At 38.1% G+C, this 26,197-nt stretch overlaps 1 protein-coding gene across 1 annotated transcript in view; it reads right to left on the reverse strand.

Annotated features, from left to right (window-relative positions):
- Positions 1-26,096, reverse strand: part of slc38a12 (solute carrier family 38 member 12) — a 41,245-nt gene extending 15,149 nt beyond the window's left edge. Inside the window, exons 1-8 of the mRNA XM_014982194.2 lie at positions 25,849-26,096; positions 24,232-24,298; positions 22,848-22,969; positions 22,301-22,382; positions 19,897-19,987; positions 18,844-18,921; positions 12,321-12,420; positions 11,305-11,401 (exon numbers count right to left, since the gene is read on the reverse strand). Coding sequence (XP_014837680.1) covers positions 11,305-11,401; positions 12,321-12,420; positions 18,844-18,921; positions 19,897-19,987; positions 22,301-22,382; positions 22,848-22,969; positions 24,232-24,276 — 615 coding nt within the window. The 5' untranslated portion in view covers positions 24,277-24,298; positions 25,849-26,096. The remainder of the gene's footprint in view (positions 1-11,304; positions 11,402-12,320; positions 12,421-18,843; positions 18,922-19,896; positions 19,988-22,300; positions 22,383-22,847; positions 22,970-24,231; positions 24,299-25,848) is intronic.
- Between the last annotated feature and the right edge of the window lie 101 nt (positions 26,097-26,197).

Consider the following 26,197-nt stretch of genomic DNA (forward strand, 5'->3'; position numbering starts at 1 on the left):
CAATAAAAATCAAGGCAAGTCTTTGCCTCCTTAAAGCAAGGTTGCTGTTCTCACCTCCTGGCTGTTTTCATGTTGCAAACTCTCCTTATAAATTGAAATAAATCACTCCAGCTCCTTTACGAACAGAACAGCTGCAAAACGGCAATAATTCAACTCCTCTACAGCTACATGCATCGTTTAACTTTAATTAAGAGCCTGAGTGGAGACCTTGAAGGTGCGAAGAACAGACAGAAGAAATATCAGAAAACAACACTGCTCACTTTCTTGGCACAATTGAACTCTAAACTTCTTTAAGGTAGAAAACAAATGAAGAAACTGATTTAAAAGAAAATACAGCAACCTGCGACTGCATGGACAAATAACAGACATTATGGGACAATTCGCTGCCTGGATTCTGACATGTATGATGAAGGAGCAGAGAGCAACCCGACTGAGGTGGTATGGAAAAGAAATTACATAAAATAGGCCATAAAAGCCCAGGAGATATTTACAAACCTGATGATAGCCATAACAAGTGAAGTGATTCACTGAGCACACGGCGGCAGGGAGGATGGGAAGAAATGCCAAGATGCTCCGAACGCGACTGGAGAGGTTGGAGGTGATGATACTGCAGAGGGGAGTAGAAATGACGCCTGGTAGGCAACACGGCGCACTTAATATCTTCTGGAGTTAAATGTTTGTCACAATGAAGGACTGACTACTGTTGGCAATATTAATCACCAGAAACAAATTAACAAAACCTGACCAGCATTACAGCAAGAGACGCTGAATATCCCAGTAGAGATGCACCGATACGGCTTTTTCCTGACACCCAAAACAGGATTTCTCTCCGATCCAAACTGCTAATTAAAATTTAGACCCGTGAGATTTAACAGGGTTTCTGCAGGTTTCATAAACGCAAATATAAGACTTTCAAAGACCTTTTTAAGACCATTTTGACTAGAATTTAAGGTCTGTAGAGCCACAAATGTACAAACTTTGTTCATCCAACTGACAATTTGCAATTTCCCATTGTAGATGCAAAATGGGTAGCCGTCCTGCTCCTAGGGCACATTAGCTAGCTAATACACCACATGTTAGCTAGCTAATCTCATTTATTAGCATATCTTTCCCGTTAGCTGGCACCGACATTCTGCTTAAAGACAAAAATTTGAATTTAACAAAATGAACATTTATGCATTGACAAATAGCCTTTAGCTTTACTCAGCAGCGGTGTGCCCCAGGGGTGGACACCACTGTTTGTGTCCTCTTTGACCCTGGACAAGGACATGTCAGGAAAAGTGCAGCCAACATCTCTGCAGACCACCCACATGCTGGACACCAACTATTTTAACTTTTACTCATGTTGGCGCTACAGAAAGTTTCTTTCTCCAGGCCGTTTACTTTCAGCTACAGTAGCAAGGTTATTCTGATTTTTTTCCTTTAAAATGTAAAGCATATTATGGTTCAGAACAGGCAGAAAACCCCAAATGTTTAATATACGACCCAATCAGGGATAAACTGTCCGATTCCAATCTCCGGCCAGCAGACTGGTTTTGCTAAAGCTTTTCTTTTAATCAGTTCAAACTCTAGTGCAGGTGAAATGTTGGGACATGATTCAGCATAAAGGGATCTGAATGCTCAGGAGGAACCCCCCAGAGATTAATCAACTTTATAAACTGAAAGTTGCTCAATAAAAGGACAAACCCTGTGGCCTGTAAACAGAAAACTGAAAGACGCAGTCGCTGCAATGCAAGGGTGAAGTTTCTGCAAACCCTGGAACAAAATAGAACAGTTCTTCTTGGAAATACTTTGTTTTGCCAACAGCGTAGATGTACATTTATGTTATTAAGCGAGAGCACCAACAGTGTTTTTTAAATCCAACCCTTTTCTGACTGGAGGAATGGTTTTAAGCAGCAGCTTCAAAATTAACTCCCAGAATATCAGCAAAAGCAGATTTACAACAGAGTGACAACAACCAGAGGCGAGCCCTGAAGGCTGACTTAACTCACACGGCCAACGTCTCGACTGTTTATTAGACACCGTCAGCTCTTTATGATCATAGATACAGAGTGAAAGCAGGAGGAAGACAACCTGAACAGGAGAAGATGAGGAAGACGGACGGAAACGACATGCAGCGTCTAAGTTTCAGGGCTTTATAATTTGAGCAAAATTAGTTAAAATGGAAAATATTTAAGAATATTCAGTAACAGAAAAACAATAAATGATTCAAATGTAAATGATTGAGCTGACACCATTTGCCAGTCAACCTGGGTTTGACCTTTAAATATAGGCTGTAAAATAAAAACATCTCCATTGGGATTCGACCCAGACTGGATAAAATCCCTCTGAGATTAACAATATGACATTAAATTAATCCAAACCGATGCAACATTTAGCCGAGACGCCTTTATTTGACTGCTGCAGCAATAAACTGCATCAATTTCCTCCCTGCCAAAGCAAACGCTGTAGCAATAAGCAGAGCCCGTTAATGGGACGGCGTGCAGAAAACTCATGTAAAAGTTAATCACACGTTGGTTCATCTGCAGCGTGATTTAGAGGGTGATTAGGATGTTCTACTTCTGTGGTTTTAATAAACAAAAAGGTCTTTCTGCAGAGTTCTGAACTTTGTGTAATGAGGTCACAATCACCTTGAATCTTTTGTTCAAACTTTGGAGCAAAAAAAATAAAATCAAGAAAAAACATGCAGTCCATTAATGCCCTTTGCTTGGACTCTAGTTTAAAAGTCTAAAGTAAAAATTTTATTGGGGTTTGGAAACTAGAAAGAACGAGAGAAAATGTACCGATGATAAAACTTACCGTAATTCCCGGACTACTGAATAATCACACCGACTAACTTACAGAGGCTGAACTTCACCTCACCTAATGAAATGCATACTGGTAGCAAACAAAACACTGCTTGTAACATTACTGTTCTGAGCATCCAGAGACACAAAGAAGGTTACAAAGTCAGTCTTCTGTCACCTGAAGAACATTTTCAGGATTAAAGGACTAATGTTCCAGTAAGATCTAAAGAAATGGATCCATGCGCTCGTCTTTGACTGTCTAAACAAAAATGTAAATCAGACAGCTGCAGCCAATCCAGAACGCTGGCCCCCTTTACCTCAGATAATAGACTAATGTCCGGTAGCTTATAAATCCCTGAACGACTTAGAAAACTGTAAAAGAACCGAAACACTGAGTTTCACCTCCAAGTTTCATAATTGGTTACTGTTAAGTTTTTAAAGTGTAAAACACTTTAAACTGCCTTGCTGCTGAACGTGCTAAACAGAAAAATTGATTCTGGTTTTTAGAGACGTGATGCAATTCAGAAGTTTGTAATTCAAACAATTTATACTCGAACTGTCCAGAGGTTCTGTTTAAATTATTTGACTGACGAGAGGAAAACACGGTGTAAACTGAACATTTAAAATTTTCCATCAGATTCCATTAATTTATATTTATGCAAAAATAAGTTTGTGCACAAAATTCTGTAGCTTAAATTCCCAGTATTGATTAGCTTACTGGTTTATTATATAAAGAAATATCAAATTATTCAAAAAATTTATCAGACTAAATTTGATTTTTGAGCATTTTGAATAAATTCAGTATTCTCAGCTGCATCTCTGCTAAACGTATAAACTGACTTAAGTCAAAGTTCAAGAACTATGGAAAAAATTAGGGGTGATAGTCCGGAAATTACGGTACTTTTAAGTTCAAACGTTTTAAGGCAAGAACAGGTTATTCAAAATCAATTTACAAGATCTGGAAGAAAATCTGGATTGTGAGATTTTCAAGGATTTCTAAATTCGTCATGAAAGCCACAAACCAACAGATTCCCACACAAAGCAAAAACTAAATTAGACCCAGAAGCTGCAAAATATGAACGTACTGACTGATGACAGCAGCTTGTTTAACTGAAGATGGACAGAACCTCTGTTTTGTGCCATTTTCCTAATTAAACCATGAAATAAAGTCACGCTGGTAAAAAACAAACCATTGCATATCAATCATTGTAAAAATAAACAGGAATATTTGTGACACGTCTGAGGGAGAAACGATCGTCTGCCTGCGGACTAACGGCATCAATTCCCTCCAAGCTTTTGCAAAAATGAATCAAAGGAGGCGAGAAGACATTTTCCTCCCAAAAGAAGCTAATAGACCTATAAGAATAAAACGCCTCGGAGGGGCATAATGGGTCAGTGGACGACACTTAAATTCTCCCAGCAGAGTTCCTGCAGGGCGCTGGGACCGAACCACCAATCAGTTCAGAAGATAAACCAGCAGCTCGAATTTCAACAAAAAAACCACAGCTTCTCTGCATGTCGACTGAGGTCATGACCTGTTTTTCTTTGGCAAACGAGACAATTATGCTACAATAAATAACCAGTTTTAGAGGAGATGTGCTTCATATTCCCACTTTTCTTCGTCTAAAATAGAAAAAAAACATTTAATTTACCAAACTCATGCAGACAGAAGCAAATCAGCCATCAGACAAATAACGGTAAACTCCTGGAGCAAATAGCTTTAACTTGTTTCCAACATTTTTATGCATCTTCAGAAGTTCCTTCCTGAGAAATTAACTTTGTTTTGGCTTTAGGTGTCGAACGGAAAGAAAATGTCCACAACTACTTATTTTTCCAAACACACTGGATTTTTCTTTAATGCAATCAATTTGATTTTCATCAAATCAATTGATTAAAATAAAAACGTTACACATGAATCTTTGATTTAAGTTTACATAAACAAAATAGATCAATAAAATAAGCTCAATATGAGGAAATTATATTGAAATTATGGAAATTTGGGGGATCTCCTTGTTACATAAGTTTAATTTTATTGTTCTAAAACATTCTATATTACACTTGATTGTTTTTAATTTACTAAAATCAAAGATGCATTTTTTTCTGTTTGCATTGAATTTAGTTGCCAAGGCCAGAATACTTAACCCAGCAGGTGATTTATTCTGCGTTTTTCTACTCCTAAGGTTTTGCTGCTACAACAAGGCAGGTGGATATAATAAAAATCAGCTTTCACTACCTGGTTTAGCAAACTGGCTGCAATGTGAGCCTGCAGCAAAATATCCAACTTTCTGAACATCACAGGAACAAAATTCACAGCTCAGCTAATCTAAATGCTCTTTTTGAAGCTTCTCTCCTTTCTAGTCATTGAAATGAATAAATGTAAGTCTGATGAGGTTTAAAGGAAAATTGTTAAAATAAATGTTTGTAGCTTTAGGGAGGAATTTTCTTTACTCAAAGGTTTAAAAACCACCTAATAAATGAAACGATGCGTCTGCTGATGACCTTGAGTATCAGGGTTTAATGAAAACATGATGCATGGCTGTGCAGAACATGCTATCTGGAAAACCACCGAATCATCCCGTTTATCACAGGACAACAAGGTCAGATTAATGGAAATCGTCCGTTATGACCTCTGCATCTCCTTCCTGACCACAAACTGACAGCGATTTATTCCTGCTGCCTCCAAAAAACTGAAACAAGGTTCATGTTTTAAACCCGACTCATCTAATTAGTGATATTTTTCTCAGTTAGCCCAGTGTTTGTGCTAAAAGCTTATTTTCTTCAAACTTGTGATTTTATGCGTTTCATGTTAGTTTCGTCAATTTGCAGCAGAGGGCCAAAGTTGTTACATTTTTAAAAGACATTTTTAAAACAATGTTTTGGTGACTTTTCTAAATTTTATCTGTTAAAAAAAAAGTAATTAAAAACCAAGTTTGATTTTTGTAGGAAACAGACCAGTAAATCAGTTTCTGAATTTCTTTGGGTTGTTTTAAGTGACATCACTTCTTGCAAAAAAACTTTAATGGGAATCCATTTTTCATACCAAATTTAAAAAAAAAATATAAAAATGTTGCCCTGAAAGGGAAAAAGCATCCATCTGAATCAAACAGCTGTGCTTGAAGGCCAGATTTGCCCTGTTCGTAAGTTGGCCGCCCAAAGCCCCCCGGAGGGCTGCAACTGGCCCACGGGCCACACTTTGAACACCTTTCAGTGATTATATGTGCCAGGTTTGCTTTTCTTTACTACAGAGCATTTTCTTGATCGATTGCCTATCGTCTGTTTCTTTTCATGAAAGATGCTGACAAAACTGCCGACACCATTAAATGTGTTTGGTTAATATATACGTTTTAATACCATATAAACCATTCCTGCTCCATTTCTTCTGTGTTTAGCCGAGTTTCTTTTTCCAAAAGAGTCACTAACCACCCATCAGTGCCATTAAATTGTGCAGTCCATAAATACGTGGCATTTATTTTGCATAGTAAATATTTCTTTATCATTTTTTTCAATGTTTAGCCATTTCTTTCCCAACAGCTTTAACTTTATGTCTGCTCCTTTTCTTATTTCGCAGAAAAGGACTTTTGGCTCATTTTTCATTCCATAAGCCAGTTTTAATGCCTTTATTTTAACCGAATGGCTTATATAAACGCAGCGGATACTAATGTTTAAAAGAACAAAGACTACAGTGAAAGGCGTTGATAGAGAACGGGCATGAAGGTCAGTAAAACTCCTGGAATAAATCTTTGTTAGTTAATTAATCAATCAGAGGCGTCTTTGAGCGGAGTGGCAGGGTGGGTTACTTCTCAAGTTTTACAGCCACTTTGCACTTTAAATTAACTTCAGTCCAACAGACTTAATGGAGACGGAGTAATTGCATGAAAATCAGCTGCGAACAATGCAGCGTAAGCATAAACTGCTTCGGATCCCAAAAGCTGCATTGATTTCCCATCAGGTCCTGCAAACTGGGAGAAGAATGCATCTGAAGCAGATTGAACTGGACCCAGTGGTGAAACAACCCGAGCAGGAGGCGATCGAGGACAGAGTTTAATTCTGGTCAATCAGGAGAACAAAATGTTTCCAAAGTGCGGCGCAGGGGCCATTTGTGACCCTCAGATTGATTTTGTGTGACCCCCAACTGCAGCTCAAAATTATACAAATTTGGCCTGAAGGTGGAAACTTAAATTGTAATCAGGGTAAAAAATAATTTTCTTGCAAAGTAAATATAAAGTATTCGTTTTTAATAACCGAGCTTTAACAAACTTAAGTCAACTTTATTCTAAAACTTGGTTAAATATAGCAAGCATTTGGAAAGAAAGTACCCAAAACCTACTACTGAAAATAAATTTATTCAATCGAGCCCAGAAGAATCTGAAAACATGCAAAATCTGGGCCATTGTAGAAATAAAAGTACATTTCTTCCAAAAGACGCCAAAATTTTGACAGTAATCAGAAATGTTCTAGAGAAAAGGAAATCTGCTAGGGAAAAAACATTTTTAGATTAATATCAGAAATTTTCTACAAAAACATGGAAATTTCTGAATTTCAAATGTTGAAAATTTCTGAGTTTTTGCCAGAAATTTACTCCCATTTTATCCATAATGGCCCTAAAACGCTGCCGTAAAAATCCTTCTCAAATTTTGGATCTGCGATAAATAACGGGCCATGTTACTTGCTTGATTTTAGATCGGGGTTTTTCGTCCCACAACTACTTTTGACCCAAAAAAGTTTGGACACCCCAATGAAAGCTGCTCAGCACCCAGCAGTGTTTTATGCAATGCCTCCTAATATGATTCAGGAAAGACTAAAAACGGGATAAAGATGCCGTCAGCTGCACAGGACATGGAAATCAATATGCAGCTGAGAAAATCCCAGCAGTTTAAACCAGGATGCATGATTTCATACTGATGGTAGAACTAATCAAGTCAAAAATCTGACCTGATTAAATATTAACTGGGCTCCTGTAAGAGCGATTGCTTCGTGTAATATTTCCAGTAACGTCCCGATGGAGGAAAACTAAACAGAACCTGCAAATGCATGAGGAGATCATAAATAGATGGCAGCTAATTTAACCTCTGCCACAGCATTTAAAATCAGATTCCCCCACAGGCAGAGCGCCGCCGCCAGGACTGACAATCACTTCATAGCTCTGACATGTGATGGAGGAAGCAGCCCAAAGAGGGATCCAAAAAAATAAAAACTGAATCAAAGCCTGGAGGGACACCAAGTTTAAATAAACACCCAAACAGGAAAGTTTAAAGAGATGGATTAGAAAATTCATCTTTACAGCTGAGACTTTAATATGGTTTTAACGCAATAATCAAGTTTTTTATGCGTTTCTGGAACAGCCATAAAGGAAAACACAAAAAGAAAACAAAAGAGAAAAAGAAAGAAAAGGATAAAGGAAAAAAGCAAGGTTGGAAACCATTTTAAAACAGGTTAAATATAGAGCAGCGTAATAAAACACTAAATATAATGCTGGTCTCGTTTTTTCTTGCTCCCTCTGTGAAGTTGTAGATATGTGCAGGGACAGCTGTAGTTCCACCTAAAAATATCCCACAATCTGTTGTCAACGGTGGAAAAAACAAGTCCTGCAGGAAGCTCCCTGAGGGGGAAACCTGCCAAAAGTGCTCAGAGAAATCACAATTTAAACCCAAGAGAGGCTCGTTCAGAAACAGGCAGCCGCTTTAATCATTTCAATGTTTACATTTAAACAAGCAGTTTGGGATTTTTCCTTAAGGTCGCCGAGTTATCCACTGGTACATTAAATTATGTCGAGGCTGTGGAAATGTTTACAGCAAACAAACATTATGATTGCTTTATATTCATGAGATAAAACAGTCGTCAATGTCGACTTCATTATAAAACACTTTACAAAATGTAAAGATGTGCACCGTAAGTACAACAAAGAGGGAAACCTGCTCCTTATCTTTAGAAAAATTAATATTAAGGTTACTGTGTTTGAGGTGCATGCAAACTACAGGTGGTGTTTTTTTATCATAAAAGGTTTCCAAGCTTCACAAACAAAATCAGTCCAGTAACTGGAACAGTTTGTGTTTCATTATTCTGGTAAAAATCAAGGCAGGAGTTTCTACAGTAAAGAGAAAACTAATTTAACCCCCCCAGAAATAAGGAATAAGCCAGTTAAAAACTTCCTGAAATCAATAAATGCAGGTTGAATTAGGTTGGACCTTCTACTAAAACAGTTTCTTTAAAACAGATTTTCAAACAATATTCAATGTTTAACAACAGAGACCCAAAACAAGATAAAGGAGGATTTAGTGGTTATGTCATTTAGAAACTAAAGACTTAAAAAATGTTTACATGGACAGGGTTTAAAATATCTTACAAAAAGCTTCGGACCTGATAAACAAGTCAGGACCAAGAATACAGCCTTGAGGAATCCCTCATGTAACTGTCGATGCAGCTACTCTGTTCAGTGAACAGGTGGAAATGCGCAGAAAACTCCAAAACACAAATATAAAAATGAAAAATGTAGCAAAACAAAATCAAATGACTTAAAATAAATTTTACTCCTCCTATAATTGGGCCTCTGTCTCTTTCTGAAACTCCGCCTTCAGGAAGTCGTCACTGCTTGGATCCTCTATTCACCCTTTCACAACGTTTTTACCAGCATTGCTCAGAGAAGCACAGCAGGTGTTGCTGCTGGCTAGTCTGAAGGAGCTCAGTGAGGGAGGAGCTTAGACCTGGAAGGCGGGGCTAAGTCCAACCAGGCATTTCTCACAGCTGGAAGTTTCTCAAACACTCCAATAATGTAAAATAAAGTTGATTTTATATGACACTGTCCCTTTAAGACTTAATAGCTGCTGTTTAGGGTAACTATGTAATAAAGACAAAATACATTGTTTATTACATGCTAATGTAATCTGTTGATTTTTCTATGGTAGGAATGCAATAAAACAAAAACTCAGTAAAATAAAAAAATCAGTGTTCAGTAAAGTGAGGAGGAAATAAGTTTCTGCACATCTTTCTTTAGAGATAAAGGTCAGATTAATATATCAAAGTTTTAGCTTTCAGCAACCAATTTTGTGCCGCTGCTGGGAGGGAAAGCAGTCGGCTTGGCGGTTTCGCCCGGCAACAGCAGAGACGTGGCGGACGCTCGGCCCGATGGCGAACCGAGAGGAGCTGATCAATAATTCAGAGTCAATATTCTGCTGGTCTGGACCGTGGGTCCAACCGGACCGGAGGTTCTGAACGGCTGGAACATTAATATTCATCTACAGCGCGTTTAGATGTCGTCGTTTCTGTTAAAGTTTCATCATCTGCAGCTCAGTTTGACCTGATGAAAGATTAAACCTGATTATAATCTGGGTTAAGCAATAGAAGGAAAAGGAGGATTTGGAATATCGCCATCTTCTCTCTATGATGCATTTAAAATAAGAATTTTATTTTAGTTGTACAAACCACAAACATTGTAAACATCTAATTTTTACTTGATAGTAAAAATATATTTTATCACTTTATGCCTCACTAAATACATTTTCATTGAACAGAAATTTTATTACAGTTTCCTGTTTTATTGTTAAGGTATTTTTCACTGCAGAAATTAAGATTAAAAACATACAAAAGATAAAAAAAAATAAATAAAAAAAAATCAGGAAAAGTTTTCTAATATAAAACTGAAAAGGATCAGAGGAGTTTAGGTCGATATGAAAGTGAAAATGGCGTTTTACTATGATCAGCCTGTTTATTCCTGGTACAAAATGTTTGCATGAAATACCTGACTGAGCATAAAGTAGAAAATTAGTTTTAGAAACTGCAAGTGTAAACACAGCGAGCGGAGATTATAAATCAGCATTATTTAAATAATATCCCACAGGAGAGAAAATTTCACTTATTGGCTTTTTTGGTAATTCTATTAAAATGTAAGCAAGGACAAGAAGGAGAGCGAAATTACGCAGAAAGATCAGAACATCCGTCACTGTCAGAGCAAAAACTGGAGCCGCGACTTCAAGGACTTTACAGAGGATGAGGAGAAGTAAGAAGAGGAGGGAGGAGGCAAAGATGCTGAAGAATGATTGGAAAAAAAAAAAAAAAGTTCTACGAGTGGAACAATTTCTCACTGCGATAAAAGGAAGGAAAGACAGGAGGAAGGAGACCATGTGCTGCAGTCTGAATCGAGCTGCTCATGTCTGTAAGGTATAGTGGAGGCTCTGTGATGCTGTGGGCCTATTTAAAGTCTGAAGGGATCCTGGCTGTGGCCAGATCGGCTTTCTGAGCCAGAAGCAGCTCCATGTTTTTAGTTACACTTACTATGAAATTAAAATGAAAACAAACATGACTACTTAACTTAAAATGCTTCAGTAGTAAAAACAAAAAAAAAAACTTTCCATTTCAGAAAATAGATTTCGTTTCATCAGATCCATTTACTGGAGGCCTAAATTTCTTAGTGATCAGGGCCACAAAGATTATTCCAAGGACCGCAAATAGGCCATTTGTTTAGCCACGCCTGCTCCGGTTGAACTTTGATTTAACCAGTTTGCAGAAAGACGTCAGCACTCACCAGGAACACCCTGTAGGCGTCCTTCCTGGTGACGGAGCCCCAGCAGGCGTCGGTGTCGTTGTACTTCACACTGCCGGCGCTGCAGGAGTGATTCCCGCTGCGCAAGAACAAAAACACAAAACATTGCTATTTATTCAATAATCCAGAAACAAAATGGGATTTGAATTGAAAATGGTATTAAAATGCAATTAATTTCAGACTCTGCAGTTAATTAAATTTTAATCTAGTCCCAACTAGATTAGCTGAGGCAGTTAAAGTAAAATGGAAAGTCAGTTTGATATTTCTTTAGTCTCTTTTGTGGTAATAATATTTATGTGGTCAAAGATTGCTGAAGTTATGCTTTGCATACATGAAAAAGGACCAGAGGGACATGCAGTACCACGCCTCACCTCAGGGGGCGCTGTGTCTCACATTGAATGAAGTTTCGGCCTCACTTTCTTCAAATGTAACAAATTTGATGTCAAACGTTGTGCTGTGTTTGTGCAGCCATCATTTAAAGATTTTAATGTTTCCAGAGGTCATGAAAGGTCAACCAGCCCCCCCCCTCCTCCTCCAGATAAAATTGGAGTCAACAAACTCGACTATTTTTGTTTGTGCTGCTTTAGCTCTGAAGATGTTAATGAAAGTTTAAATGTCAAAAGGTTGAAAAAGAGGATAGTTGCAAAAATAAGGTCAGCCAACAAAAACACTGACATTTTAAGAAATCAAATTTAAAACTGTATTAAATATTTTCATCTTTCTTGCCGTTATATTGTTGAACTGAATGGGATTGGTTAAGGCATAATTAAAAGCTTTAATCCGCTGAGGTCAAAACTGAGATATGAGCTTCTGTATTGGATTTTGGATATTTGTCCCTTAACTAAATAAAATATCTTCTTTTCAGTTTTGCAATAAACTCCTTTCTGGAGGCTGCAGAGGGGAGCAGGCCTGCGGGAGTCTGCAAACGAAGCTTTATTGTTTCATCCTCAGAGGTCAGGAGGTCACGCCAAGAGGAAACAAACAAGTGGGAGTCTCACCAGGCGACCTCCATGAGCGAAATGGGCACGGCGGCAGCGTAGATGGCCAGGTCGCCGTACAGGTAGACGATGATGCAGACGTAGAACATGTTGACTCCGACTGAAAGAGAGGATGAAGATGCGATTCATTAAGAAACACGAGATCAAGAGGCAACAAACACATTCTTCATTCGCGGCAGCCGTCCAAACACGCCGCCATGATTGATGGCTGACTGTCAAACGTCTGCATCAATTTTAGAGCGGCGTCCCTCCATCTGAGGCAGCCTCTAGGTGCCAGGCACATCTTTTGTGTTTAATGAGGAATATTAATGGATTAATTATTACCCTAATCACTCAATAAGAGCAAAAACGTCCATCAGCTTTAATTTCTCTGTTCTCTCCCACAATGATCGACAAATTTCACCAGTAGAAACATCCAAAACGTGCTGCACATCCATCATCCTCTGCACCATAAACAAGGGGTCAGATAATTCATTTTTGCCCAAGACAGAGTAGGCCCATTAAAAAAATAAAGCCGGACAGATTTCCATCTTCTGACCACAAATTCTTAGAAAACCCAGAGAGTTCAGCTAATGATTAAATCAAGTTCAAAGAGAGATTTAAAACTAAATGAACAATTTAGTTCTCAAAACTAATTTCAGAGGATATGAGGTTGGAGAAACTTCTAGACCTTCTCAAACAGTGTCCGAGGGAGCCCCCTAGTGGTCCACGAGGTACTGCATGTCAACGACCGTTTGTTGTGACGTCAGGTCAAGGTGCGACGCTACAGCTAGCTTATCTAATTATTGTGTTTAAAAATAATGGGTAAGTGGCTTAAAACTGGGTCACTCAAGAAAGAAAAGATACCGCTTGAAAGAAAACCACGCCAGGATTATATGATCAGACCAGCAGGGAATACTGAAGTGTCGTTTATTAGCGACTCGATTCTTTTGAACGAGTCTCAGTTGGTGAGAACTGTCCCGTTTACAACTTTGCTTTCTAATAATGTGCATAGTGCACGTAAACGGCTGTTATTTTTAATTTAAAAATTATTTAATCGGCATATAAATACAATAGATAAATATAAGTGATGTAAATGGATCCCACTCTAAACTTAGTTTTGTTATTTTGAAGTGTAAAAACGCACATTAAAAAAAAATGTTTAACAGTTTGTCTCAAACCAAACATCTCCAACAATTCCAGGTTTCATATTCAGGATGGTAAAGAAATTACATTCATTTAGAAATGTTAACTATAAATATTTATCAAGCTGAAGTTCTCAGATGCTTGTTTGGTTAACCTGCAGCCAAACAAACCAGATATAATTCTTTTAAATCACATTTAACTGGATACATAACAGTTAAATCAGACAAACTCACAGATAAATACAGGTCATTTACAGGTTACAGTTTCCATTAGAGTTTAACAAAAACTGTTTCACTCATGACTGAACTCAGGCCCGTTTGTGTTTATAGTCAGACTATAAAGTTTTATTTATCTGTAAATAAAAACCTATTTGTATTTTAATCCACATTTGTCATGCTGACACTTTGCACACAAACCTTAGCGTAAAAATGTAGCTGGAGATGCCATTTATGACCATTTAGAAAATTAAGTTGAAATGTGAACTTCTGGAAGATTTAAGCTTCTTTTCCTTAGCGCTGGATCAACATGAACACATTACAGGAAGTCCTGTTCTCTGCTCCGCCCGTCAGTAAGCGATGGTGTGACCGCGGGGGACGCAGACTTTCACAAGACTGTAACTAATATCACCCAATTACCCAGAGCCACAGGCAAAAACGCAGCGAAATGAGTCTTCATGTAGCGGTGCGGCGCTTCATGCAGCTGTGGGAATCATTAGCATCCATCAGCACATTACCTCTGACCGGACTGACAGCGGACATGACGGCCTGTCGGTTCGGGGAGAAAAACGCCAAGGCTACATTTGGTCAAACACAGCAGAGACGGACTGAGCTGAGAAAACATCCAACTGCAAAACTAATGAAGGTAATTTACAGATAACCGAATTACTGATTTCACACCCAAAAGTTCGACAAGCCGGTTTGATTTGGGATCAGAGTTACGATATTTTTTGTATTTTCCACTGCTGTGCTTCGCTTTCACACTGCGTCAAACCAACTTAATGTGATTTAACGCAATAATCTAATTTTTAAAAACAAAAAGAAAAGAAAATTTGACAGAAAATAAAACCGAAAGGTTTGTATCAAGTGAAACCCTTGAGGACGAGCTGCTGCATCCAAAGTGCACAAAGGAGCATTTACTGCAGATCCTTCCTGTTAAGACTTTAAACTGCTCCCAACAAACCATAAACATTTACAGCCCTGCTGTTATCCGACAGCTTTTCCAGTTCTAGTCTGTTTTTACACACAAATTTACATTAGTCAGTTTTTTCTAATTACTGTATTCATATATTAATTCTTTCTGCTGCACATTTATACTATTGCAGAGTTTTTATTGTACCAATTGTAGTTTTTAAATTGTCATTTTGTTCGTTTTTAAATTAAACAGTTTCTTTTGGACTGGAGTACAGTTTTCCTAATGACTACATTATGTTGTAATTTTGCCCCAACTATACAGTATTTTTACAGTTTTATTTTCCATTTTTCTGTGAATCTACTTTGCCCGTTGAACAGAAATGTTCTTATTGTGGGACGTTCATTTGCACATTTTTTGAACTACAGTATTTTTCTTTATGCTCTAAATAACATTTTACTGTTCAGTCTTCAAATCTTATTTTCCTGTTTTTACATTTTTATTTACAAATTAAGGGACATTTTTATTCAACTAAAATACTCCCATTAAGCTGAAGCCATATTTGTTTTGCGTCTCTTTAAGTCACAAATTAAGCCTTCATCAAGCGGACGTCTTTCCTGGAAATGCACTCTGAATATTGATCAGTTTCACTGCAACAAGTCTTTACATAACACTGAAATTAAATGACACCAGGAACAATTGCAGGAAAAAAACTGATGTAAACTGTAGATGACCATTTATCTTCCAAACCGCCTGGATATTATCTCCTCACAACAATGACATTTAATCCAAAACCACTTAAATACAATAGATGTGTTCGTGTTTGACTCCAATTACAGACAGAAGCTGGTTTTACTGCAGATTGAATTAGTATTCGTCACCACGGTCCTGCATATGTCGGGGAGGGGGTGGGCGGCTTACGTTGGAGAAACAATCGTGATGTTTGCACAGCTAACGCGTCATATCACAGGTAAAGAACAGCAGAGACAAGATGCTGACGCAAGGACAGCCCCTCTCTGTGACTTTCCCAAAGTCGCCTTCTAATCAACTTTCAAATCATCGATGTGAAGGTTAAAGCAGCTGCTGCTACAGTGCTGCAGATAAGCCGGGCCCCCCATCAACATTCCTGTCAGTGGCTGCAGGTCGGGCTGATACAAAATCCATGGACTTATTCCAACAGAACCTCCACCGCTGCCGTCACGTCAATTTCTACCCAAGAGGAAGTCAAACGTCCTCCAAGCATCGCTCTGCAGCAGCAGGGGAAAAGCTTTTTAATTGGCTGTAAAGGTGTAGGACTGATGGGCAGAACGGAGTGGAGAGGTGGTGTTGCACTCGTTTAATGTTGTAGAAATGCAACCTGGCGTAATGAACTTGCTTCCATTCATTCTGCTTAATTACCTCAGTGAAGAATCTATATCTTCCTGTGAGAACAGTTTCAGTCTACAACACTTTGCGAGCAGGTACACCTGCTCGATTGCTCATTAACAATTGAGGGAATCGGCCAATCACCTTGCGGAAACTTGAAGCATGTTGAAGTTCAAAGTGAGCATCAGAAAAAAAGAATTTAAATCACTAAGACATTTAAGCACCACAGCCTCCCTCTGGGTTTCCCACATACAGAAACACACAAAACGTTAAAGTATTTTTGGTCTCTTTTTTAGTGCAAATATCTTAGTACTCTTGAAATCAGACAACTTACAAGTAACTTTTCAGCAAGATACAAGAGCTTGTTTTGAGTCAATTTATTAATATTGACAAAAAGTATTGGTTCATTGGCAGATTATTTAGCTTATAGGAAGACATTTTTCCCATATTATAAGTGAAGTAATCTGTAATCTAAATCAGCACCTATATCTTGCTGAAAAGTTACTTGTTAGTTTTGCCTCATTTCAAATTTTGGACTAGAAACCAGACCAAAAATACTGGTAAGATTTAGTATATTTGAGGTCTGGCGGGCCACCAGGCTGAACGGCGTTTATTTTTAAGTGATTGCGAAGATGAGTTAAGCCAAGTTTACATATTAGGAAAACATCAGTAATCTGTAGTAGTAGACAATGACGGTTTTAGCGCCAATCAATCTCATGTACTCGCTTCTAAATAAGCGAGTACATGAGATTACCATTACAGAAAAACAAGTTATCCGCCGTCCCCACTAGCTATGCTAACTAGTCTTAGCATTCATGAAATGCTATGCTAGCTGCAGCATAGCAGAAATCAAGGAGAAATGATTGACAGCGCTATCATAGCGCTAGTGGTTGTTGAAGATTTTTTTTTTATTTTACAAATCATCTCATCCTAACATGGTGACAGTTTCAACAAATGTGGAAACAGATTCTTATACTGCAGCTTTTAGTGGTTAAATTTGCCAAATTCTTTTTATCCAATTAATCAAAAATAATTAGCTTCAACCCTTTATTTTCCACTGTTTTGCAGAAAAAGGCAACCAGTGCCACCACAAGATCAACCAAATCTGTCAGGAAAATCACCAAAAATCCACAGCTTGTGCTTGGATCATGAATTTGAGGCAGTCAGTCAAACATGAAGTAGCTTCTTCATTTTCTCCGGTCAGCATGTGCCTGTATAATTCATTTCTGATTACAGTCAGCTTTCCCATCATGTCAAAGGAGAGACGCTGGGAGAAAAGTCATTTCTTCATCACCAATCGATACCTCCACGCGTTACTCACATCTCTGAGTGAAAAACCAGCAAGGAGCTTCTCTGTATCATTTTCTGCAGCTCCTTAAAGCCGAGTGACAAGCCAGCGGCTGCAGCTTCAACAGCACGACCTGCTTGATGGCATGCAAGAGTACCATCATGTGTGTGACTGCGTATGTGCCAAGTGCTCCCCCTGCTGGTGAACAGCTGCAGGACACAACATCCCAGCACAGATGATGTTGTCAGAGCTTTGACCTTTTGCTGTTCTTTTATTCCTGCAACAACAGGGACCCTGCAGACTCGAGTCGCACGCGTAAAGCTGGTTAAGGCGAGCAGACGAGGGAGCAGAAGGGCGCTGTGCATGCTAACACAGCCGGGGCGACGCACCGATAACGCGGAGCTGCAGGGATCTCCATCTGCGTGCTTCAAGGTGATTCTGACTCCAGCCTGCATCACCAGATAGAAGCTCCAGTAGTTCCACAATCATGTAAGCATTTACCAGAGTCCAGGTAAAACCAAGACCATACTCGCACTGCAAAAACAAAATCTCACCAAGTATTTTTAGTCTAGTTTCTAGTGCAGATATTTTAGTATTTTCAAAATAAGACAACTATAATTAAGACATAGGAGCTTGCTTTAAGATAATTCCTTAATTTTAATGAAGAATTTCCAATTCCTTTGGAAGATTATTTCACATGCAACACTGGAAAAAATGTCTTATGTCAGTAAAAATAATCTCCCAAAGGAAGAAGTACTTTTGTAGATTGAAAAGTCAAAAACTAAAATTTTCTAGAAAAAAATTCAAAATATTTAACATTTGAAAATCAGAATTTTCTAAGTATCTGGTAGAAACTTTGATATTCATCTAAAATTTTGATTTTTTTTTTTAGCAAATTTCCTTGCTTTTCTAGAAAATTTCTGAGATTGCTCTCTAACGTTTGGAAGAATGTATTTTTTCTTGCACCTCTAATACGATATGTAGATTTAGCATATTTGCTGTACTAAAAGACAGACATTTAGTTTTCAGTTTATGTTGGACTTGATTGAATAAATCGATTTTCAGGAATAACAGGATTTATTGGGTTATTTTTGTTTCAAAAATATTTTGGCAAGTTTTAGAAAGAATAAAAGCTGATTTGGTTGCAGCAAAGTTGGCTTTTCAGTAAAAGTCTTTGGATAAAGTTGGTTTTACCTTTTGCTAAAGCTTTGTTATATAAACACATTTACGAGGGCCACAAATGGCCCCCGGGCCGCACTTTGGACACCCCTGCCCTACTGTATCAAATCGAGATGGGAATGATAGAAAGTCGACCATACAGAGGTAAAAAACAAACAGCCATGCCCCCCAACGCCGCCCACACACACACGCTCAGCGCTGATGGGCTCAAAGGTAATTAGAACCAAAGGCAATTTATTCATATGTAATTACAGCCAATTAAACCGCCAGCAGCCTTCCTTTATAAATGAGCGCTGCTCATAAAAGGTGTAAGGAAAAAAAAAAATCTTTGATGAACGATCCCACGCAGTCTTCCGACTCGTCCATAAATAATAGACGTGGCTAATGATGATGGCGTCTCTAGCTGATTGAATATCAAGGAGAGAGAGAGAAGATTACCTTTGTTGAAGAACATGGAGGCCATTTGACCCATCTCGACCCGCTCCACGATGTCGAAGTGATCGTGACCCGACCTCTCTGTGGAAACAGACAGACAAACAGATCAGCAGCTTTCTCTGTACAATTCGGTTCTTCAGGATGTTGTTTTTCTGTAACATGATGCATTTTTCCAAAATGTTGCAATTTTACCAGTCTTACAAAAATGGTTACTAACAAAAAGTAAATAAAATTACAAAGAGTCACAAAATTTCAAGAATACAGTTAAAATATGAGAAAAAAGGTACAAGAATAAAATCATAATATTTAGAGAACACAGTTATGAGAATAAAGTCAGAACACCACACTGGGTTGTAGTTCAGCACATATGGCAGTAAAACCAGCTGCACCAACATGCTGGAGCTCAGCTTGGGTTGCTAGGCAACGGGTCGTGTTCCAGTTAGGTTGCTAGGCAACGCCCTAGTGCACCTGGAATGGGCCTCAGTCGGGACAGTTGAAACGGCTCATTTACCAAACACTAAAAAACTTCCGACTTCTTGCCAAAAAAGTCTGAGTTGTTTTTTTAAGCACTGCTGTTTTTAGAAACTCAAACGGAAGAACAAAATGTGTTCCCCTTATAATGCATCCACAATGTGACAGTTAAAGACGTCGGAGTAATCATTTCTCACATCCTCTTCCTGTCATTGTGGATCCTAGAAATAATTTTGGTGACTAACTGACCTGAAACGGGAGACGTTTCGTCTCATTTTGAATTCATACAGCGAGAAGAAAAATGTAGATCTAAACTCCTGGTTTGAAAAAATGATGGATTGTAGCTTAAATATTTATACAAGTGAAATTAAACATAACTGGAAGTTTGTTTATCAATAATTGAGTTTTTTTTAATCAATGTGTTAAATTATTTATCTCCCAATAAAACAGTGGTGCCCAACTTTTTGCCATTACGGCAAAAGGTTCTAATTAATTGTGAATTTGCTCCATTCTTGAACCATCCAGCGGGCCATAAATGGCCCCTGGGCCACACTTTGGACATCCCTGCATGAAAACAATACTCACGGACAGACAGGATGGGCTTCGTTTCCGGTTCCGACCGACCTCGACCTGAATCGTCATCCGAATAGTCGGACGTGGAGTCGCTGTCGTCCGTCTGTGGAGAATAAAAAGTTTTATTCTGCTTTCCTAATTTCACAACAACAGTCAGATTACAAGCTATTAACTCGCCGTTTATTTCACACACTGGCGCAAACATCTGGAAATTACAGGCAGCAGCTGCGAAGTGCTGCGGAGGCGCTCTCCAAACCACAGCGTCTCTGCAGACTAACGCCAATTAACAGTCAATGACGATGAAAATTTGTGAGCATCATGAGCCGAATTAAAGCAGAGCAGATGAAGATCGACAGCAGATAACAGGAAACGGCAGGCAGAGCAACGCACGCACAGAGAAAAGTCAAACTCCAGTTTTCAGGAGGGAAAAGTCCAACACCAGTCACCGACTGAGAAACCAGTGATCATTAAAATCATCAATACGCATTGAATTTATTGGTCAGTGTTTTATTTATTATGGTTGAAAAGCAAAGCTAAACAGGTGGGGATTTTAAAGGAACTCCGTTTCAGCTGTTTTCCAGTTTTCTGGACGTTTGTTCCAGATCTGAAAAAGAATCAAAAGTTCTGATATTGAAATTAATGGTGGAACTTTATTAAAATATTTTAATCAAGTTAATCACATGGTCTATAATTAAGGGGAAACCTAACAGAATAAGGAAGATTTTCAGTTAAAATATGGAAAATTTAAATCTTTAAGTTTTCAAACAAAAGCATTCATTTTCCCCATTTGTTCCAAGAAACCTGAAAAAGCAAATGTTTGCATCGTTTCCCCCTTACATTTGTTAAAACAGATGATTTTATTTCATATGAATCATTGTTTTTACCAACTCCTAAGCATTCTTAATCACATGGTTGTATCTGGTAAAATATTAAACTTTTATTACAATATTATGGGACTTTTACATATTTTAATCAAGAAATTGCAGAGTCTAATTGGAAAGAGCAAAATTTTCAATTGAAAAATCTGTTTTACTGCCAAATTATTGAATAAATGAACATATGAGCTCAACAACGGATATTATTTTTAGTTATTTTTCTCTATAAAGCTTCCCTCTAATAAAGGGAAACAACCGAGTTGTCATTTTTCCTGAGTCTCTGTCCACTCCAAGCTGCTGCTCCGTTTCCCTGAGGTCATCTCGCCCAACTCCCTTCAGGTTTCAGCTCAGGAGTTACGACCCTGCAGACGAAAAGCCGGGGTCACAGCGAGCCTCGACGCTCGGCCTTTGATTCATCGCCGCACCGCGCCACAGCATTTTCCTCCCACATAATGGAAAACGGAGGCGTAAAACTGGGAATGTTTGCTGCTCAACGCCCTTTATTTCTCTCTGCTCGAGTGAAGCCCATTATCTTCACCGGGCACTTTATTCTTTTACAGTCAAGGAATTGCTTTTACCTTTTATTAGGCTGGACCATTGTTTAGAGGCCTTTAGGAGTTGTTCGCATGATTTAAATGGACAGTTAGAAATGTTTTAAAGGAGACAAAACTGTTGTAAAAGTTGCAAAGACAAGATGTTTGTTTTCTTGAACTGGAGCAGCTTAAATCATCTCGACTGGTGAAGTCACACCAGTTCAGTTTGCTTTAATTAAACTCTTTGGTTTGTACAGAAAGTCCAGTTCAGTGGGGAGATCTGGATAATCGAACTCTGGTCGCCTGTAAACCTCAGCATGCGTTCGGTTGAAGAGCTCAGATGTACATGTCAACACCAGTTACTGGTCCATAAACTGTTCCAGATATAACTGCAATAAACTAAAATTGTTGTTTTGAGCCAATTTTCATCTAATTGATAATGGCATTAAAATGCAAGTTTGCTTGATCAAAGATCAATAGACACATTTTAAAAAACAAATAAAATCGATTATAAAGTCTCCGCAAACAATCTCCCCTCAAAAAATATCAGTTATCAAGTTCATCTTACTGGAGACCGCTCCAAAAGCAGGAAGTAAACCACAACCCAGAGCATTCTGGGTAAATACAACCAAAACATGCTAGGCTAATGCTAGCAGAAGAAATCCTCCAACCACAAAACTTTTGTTTGCATTTTGTGAAGAAAGTTGTGCTCAGTTCTTCACAGGTTTCCGTGTCGTTTCCTTCAGTGGTCCTTGGTGCAGCGCCCCCACAGGCCAGGAGGGGAACAGGTTTTCAAAGGCTTTGATTCATTTGAACCACAACAGCTGAAAATTTACAAATTATCCATTCCTGATCCACAATCAAACCAAATCTCCAAACATAACCCTAAAAAAGCCGCAGATTGCAATTTGGTCCAGATTCAGATCAAAATCCAGACTGAGAATCATTAACTGCATTTTGAATACGCTTCTTTTCTGATTCATCACATCACCGAGTTTATCATCATACCTCTTCCTGCTCTCTTCTCTTCCAACGCAGCTGAGCATTGGCCGCCGCCATCGCCTCAATCACAAAAGTGGTTGTCATATAGCTGAAGGATGGAAGGAAAGAACAGATTTTTTTAAAAACTGCATTTCAAACCGATTCAGGGAATGACTCAAGACTTTTGCACAAAATTTCAGAGGTTTAATATTACAAAGAGTTCCCCGAAATGTTCTAAATAACCTTAAATTAAAAATAGCATTAGTACCAATTGTTTCACATGCAACATTTCTGCATAAACGTCATAAAACTGCTGTTTCTTTAATCTAAATTAATGTTTGTCATTTTTCTGACTGAATCACTTTTATTTTCAAGCCTGTTTATTCTGAAGACGCCTTCTTGGTTCACTAGAGAAAAGAAGCATGAATGACTCTGCATCTGCTGCATCATTAAAGCCAGAATAATCTGCTCTGCAGGGAGCAGAAAAGCAATAATGTTTGGAGAAAAGAGGAAAAAAAAAAACATGTCAGAGCAGTAGAGGTGGAAATGAGAGTTTAACTCCCAGCAGACTCACCTCATGAATGCTAAAAAGATGATGAGCGACAAGCTGACCACCCAACCGGCTGCGGCAAAGGCTTTGGGCATGGTCAGGGCTCCTGTTCCCACAATCAGGTTGAACATGTACACCAGCCCCACCTGCAGGCCAAACAAGGCAAGACAGCCATTAATCCACAGAGACTGAACTGCAGCTTTAATTCAACAAAACACTTTAAAATTAAAACATTTAATTTGAAGACATTTATTCTGGGGTGAAAATATCTGTTTTCAACAAAATTATTAGTACCTCTTCTAGTTAATTGTCTCATGTTACAAGGTTGGATATTTAAACATATTGCAAAAAAAAAATCTTAAAGTATTTTTGTCTAGTTTCTAGTCCAAATATCTTAGTACACTTGAAAGAGAAAACTTACATGCAACTTTTCAGAAAGAAAGAGCTCAAATCCTTAATGTTGAGAAAGTTTTAGATTCACAAATTTTACTCGAAATGTGGGAAAAATTACTTAAGTGAAAGAATCTGCTAGTGGAACAATCAATATCAATATTAAGCAATTACTGACTCAAAACAAGTTCATAGATCTTTCTGAAAAGTTACTTTTAGTTTTGTGTCCTCTCATGTGTACTAATATTTGGACTAAAAACTAAACCAGGTATTTGGTAAAGCTTTGTGTTTTTGCAGTGCTCTGAAACCCTGCAGGTTTTCTGTTGAACCTGTTTCAGAGTTAACGATGCCATGCAGTCTAACAAGGTTTTCGCATTTATTTCAACTGACATTAGGTCAACTCACAGAAGGAATTATTGAGAAAAGTCAGTTTTTAAAGATATTTTCTGCAATTTGTATTTTTTAAAAGCAAAAAAGATTACAATCAGAAACCACAACTGGTATTAAAAAGCTTTAAATATACTTCTATTTGTGATAATGGTTCTGTTACAAAAAAATAATCAAAACTGGTGAATCTTTCAATGAAAGATGAAGCTGTCACAATAAAATATGAACTTATTGAGTGCATTTTGCTTCATTAAGACCCATTATGACTGAAGACATCTCTTCTGAAGAAAACTGGACGATCCTATAACAGGTTGCTTAATAATTCAAAGGTTTCACTTCCTAGAGAAACCATCCGAGCCTCTGAAGTCATGCTGATGTAAGCAAAACCAGAGAACAACAGAGTGAGCTGTCAAACATGAGTGCAGACCACAGAAGCATGGTGCATGCCGATAAAAAAAAGAGGATGTGCTTGTCATGTGCATTTTGGTAAGTTATTAACAGCTTTTTAATGAGGAGCCGAATCCAGAAGAAAAAGATTAGCATGTGATTCAACAGAGCATTTACAAGTAGGTGAATAAATCTGCTAAGATTAATCTTTACATTTCTTTGTATAAATCTTAGTGATACTCACAAATGGAGAGTAGGGCTCTCCAGTTTCTGTGATTCCACCTGCCATGTTTGATGACTGCAATCCTCACCTGCAGGTGAAAAATGTTGCATTAAAGCAAATCAATATTGAAATAATCAACTAATTTAGTAATCAACTGTTAAATTAAGCATACAGACTCAGAATAATATTTTGTTAAAGTAATCAGAGGAGCTATTAGGTCAAAACTGTGCAAAAAATATACATATTTTCCATTTAAGATGAAAATTCTCTTGTCTGTAAACGTTTTATTCAAAACTCAAGTGAAAGTTTTACCTTCACCAGGTTCAAATCAAGTTAAACTACTATAAAGCACATTTTGCTACCCAATCATCAAAATCACACATTAGTAGGCAGCATTTTGTTTACCTGACGATGCAACATTCACTACAAACAAACAAGCATAGACTAAATTGCAACAATTGTATTTTAAGCAACAAAATGTTTTATTTAAAAAAGGAACCGAAATTGGAACAGAAATGTTGAACAGTGACACCATCTGAAGCAAGATGATGCTGCAGGTCTTTGGAGCTGGTCTGTGGGTTGTCTTGGACTCTTCTTCTCTGCCTCTCTGATATTGTTCTTGGCCTGCTACTTCTGGGCTTAACCAGACCTGTCCCAGAGGTCTTCCATTTCCTTACTGTGCTCCTCACAGTGGAAACTGACAGCTGAAATCTCAGACAACTTTTTCTATCCTTCCCCTAAACAACTATGTTGAACAATCTTTGTTTGCAGATCATTTCGGAGCCATTTTGAGTTACCCATGATGCCACTCTTCAGAGGAGATGCCTTTTGTCATGATTGGCTACACCTGGCTATGAAGTTCAAATCTTAATGAAGTTACCAAACCAATTTTGTGTTTCAGTAAGTCAGTGAAAAGTACTTAAGGGTATTTAAATCAATAAAATAAGGGTACCCAAAGTTTTCACCTGTCAAATTTAAATTTAAAGGATCCTTGCACATTTTCTGTTAGACCAATAAACCTCATTTTAATACTGAAATATTACTGCGTCCATCAGTTATTAGAGATAGCAAACTGAGATAGCTGTTGCAAACACCCAAATATTTAGAAGTTAAGATTAAAAAAAGGATGCCTAAACTTTTTTTATGACTGTAACAATATCCAATTGTTTACAATCACAAAAAAATCCCAAAATGGATACAACTCGCCTGATATGGCCCAATGAGTTTTATACATAGTACAATGTTTGCAAAACACGCATTGATAAAAAAAAAAAAGAGATCCGCTGTGGCCCAGCGTGAAACTCTTAAGGTTCATTTAAGTGTCTTGAAAGAGGAACAAACTCATTTATTTGGATGTTTTACTTCTGTTTCACAATTAAACTACTATATAAAATTTATAGAAATATAAATTATTTTATTTTATGTGTTTACAGTCATTTCTACTGGAAAAGCCCGTTTTAACTATCAGATTTTGATGCTGCTAGTATCAAAGCGAAGAACGAAATGGTATAACCCTCACAGCTCTTATAATTTAAATTTCATTAATTAAATCATGTTCCAATACAACATGATTTGTTTAAGGTTATTCTGCAGGTGTCTTCACTGGTGTCAACAGAGACAGAAAGTAAACACACTCACCTCCAGTCTTCTAGCTGATTTAGCTGCTATGCTAGCAGGATGCTCCGAGCGGTAACTTCTTGCCAGCTAACCCAATAAACGGGCCCAAAGAGCGGCAGCCAACATGAGCCGCTCCGCTTTCAAACTGAGGGGGGAAACGCCGAAAAGAAGCACAGATAAAAGCACATCCTGACGGACTGATAAGGCTGTGAGACTGAGCCCAGCTGAGCACCTATCACAGCAATCAGCTGACCCACTTCCGCATGACAGCAACTTCCGGCGAGCATTTCCAAAATAAAAGCTACTCCATGTACTCACTAGTCACCAGCTTGTAACAATCACAGGTGTCAAACTCCAGTCCTGGAGGGCC

Source organism: Poecilia mexicana, unplaced genomic scaffold (assembly GCF_051168715.1).
Source record: "Poecilia mexicana isolate PSO_F unplaced genomic scaffold, ASM5116871v1 scaffold_8, whole genome shotgun sequence".
In the NCBI taxonomy this organism is placed as follows: Eukaryota; Metazoa; Chordata; class Actinopteri; order Cyprinodontiformes; family Poeciliidae; genus Poecilia; species Poecilia mexicana.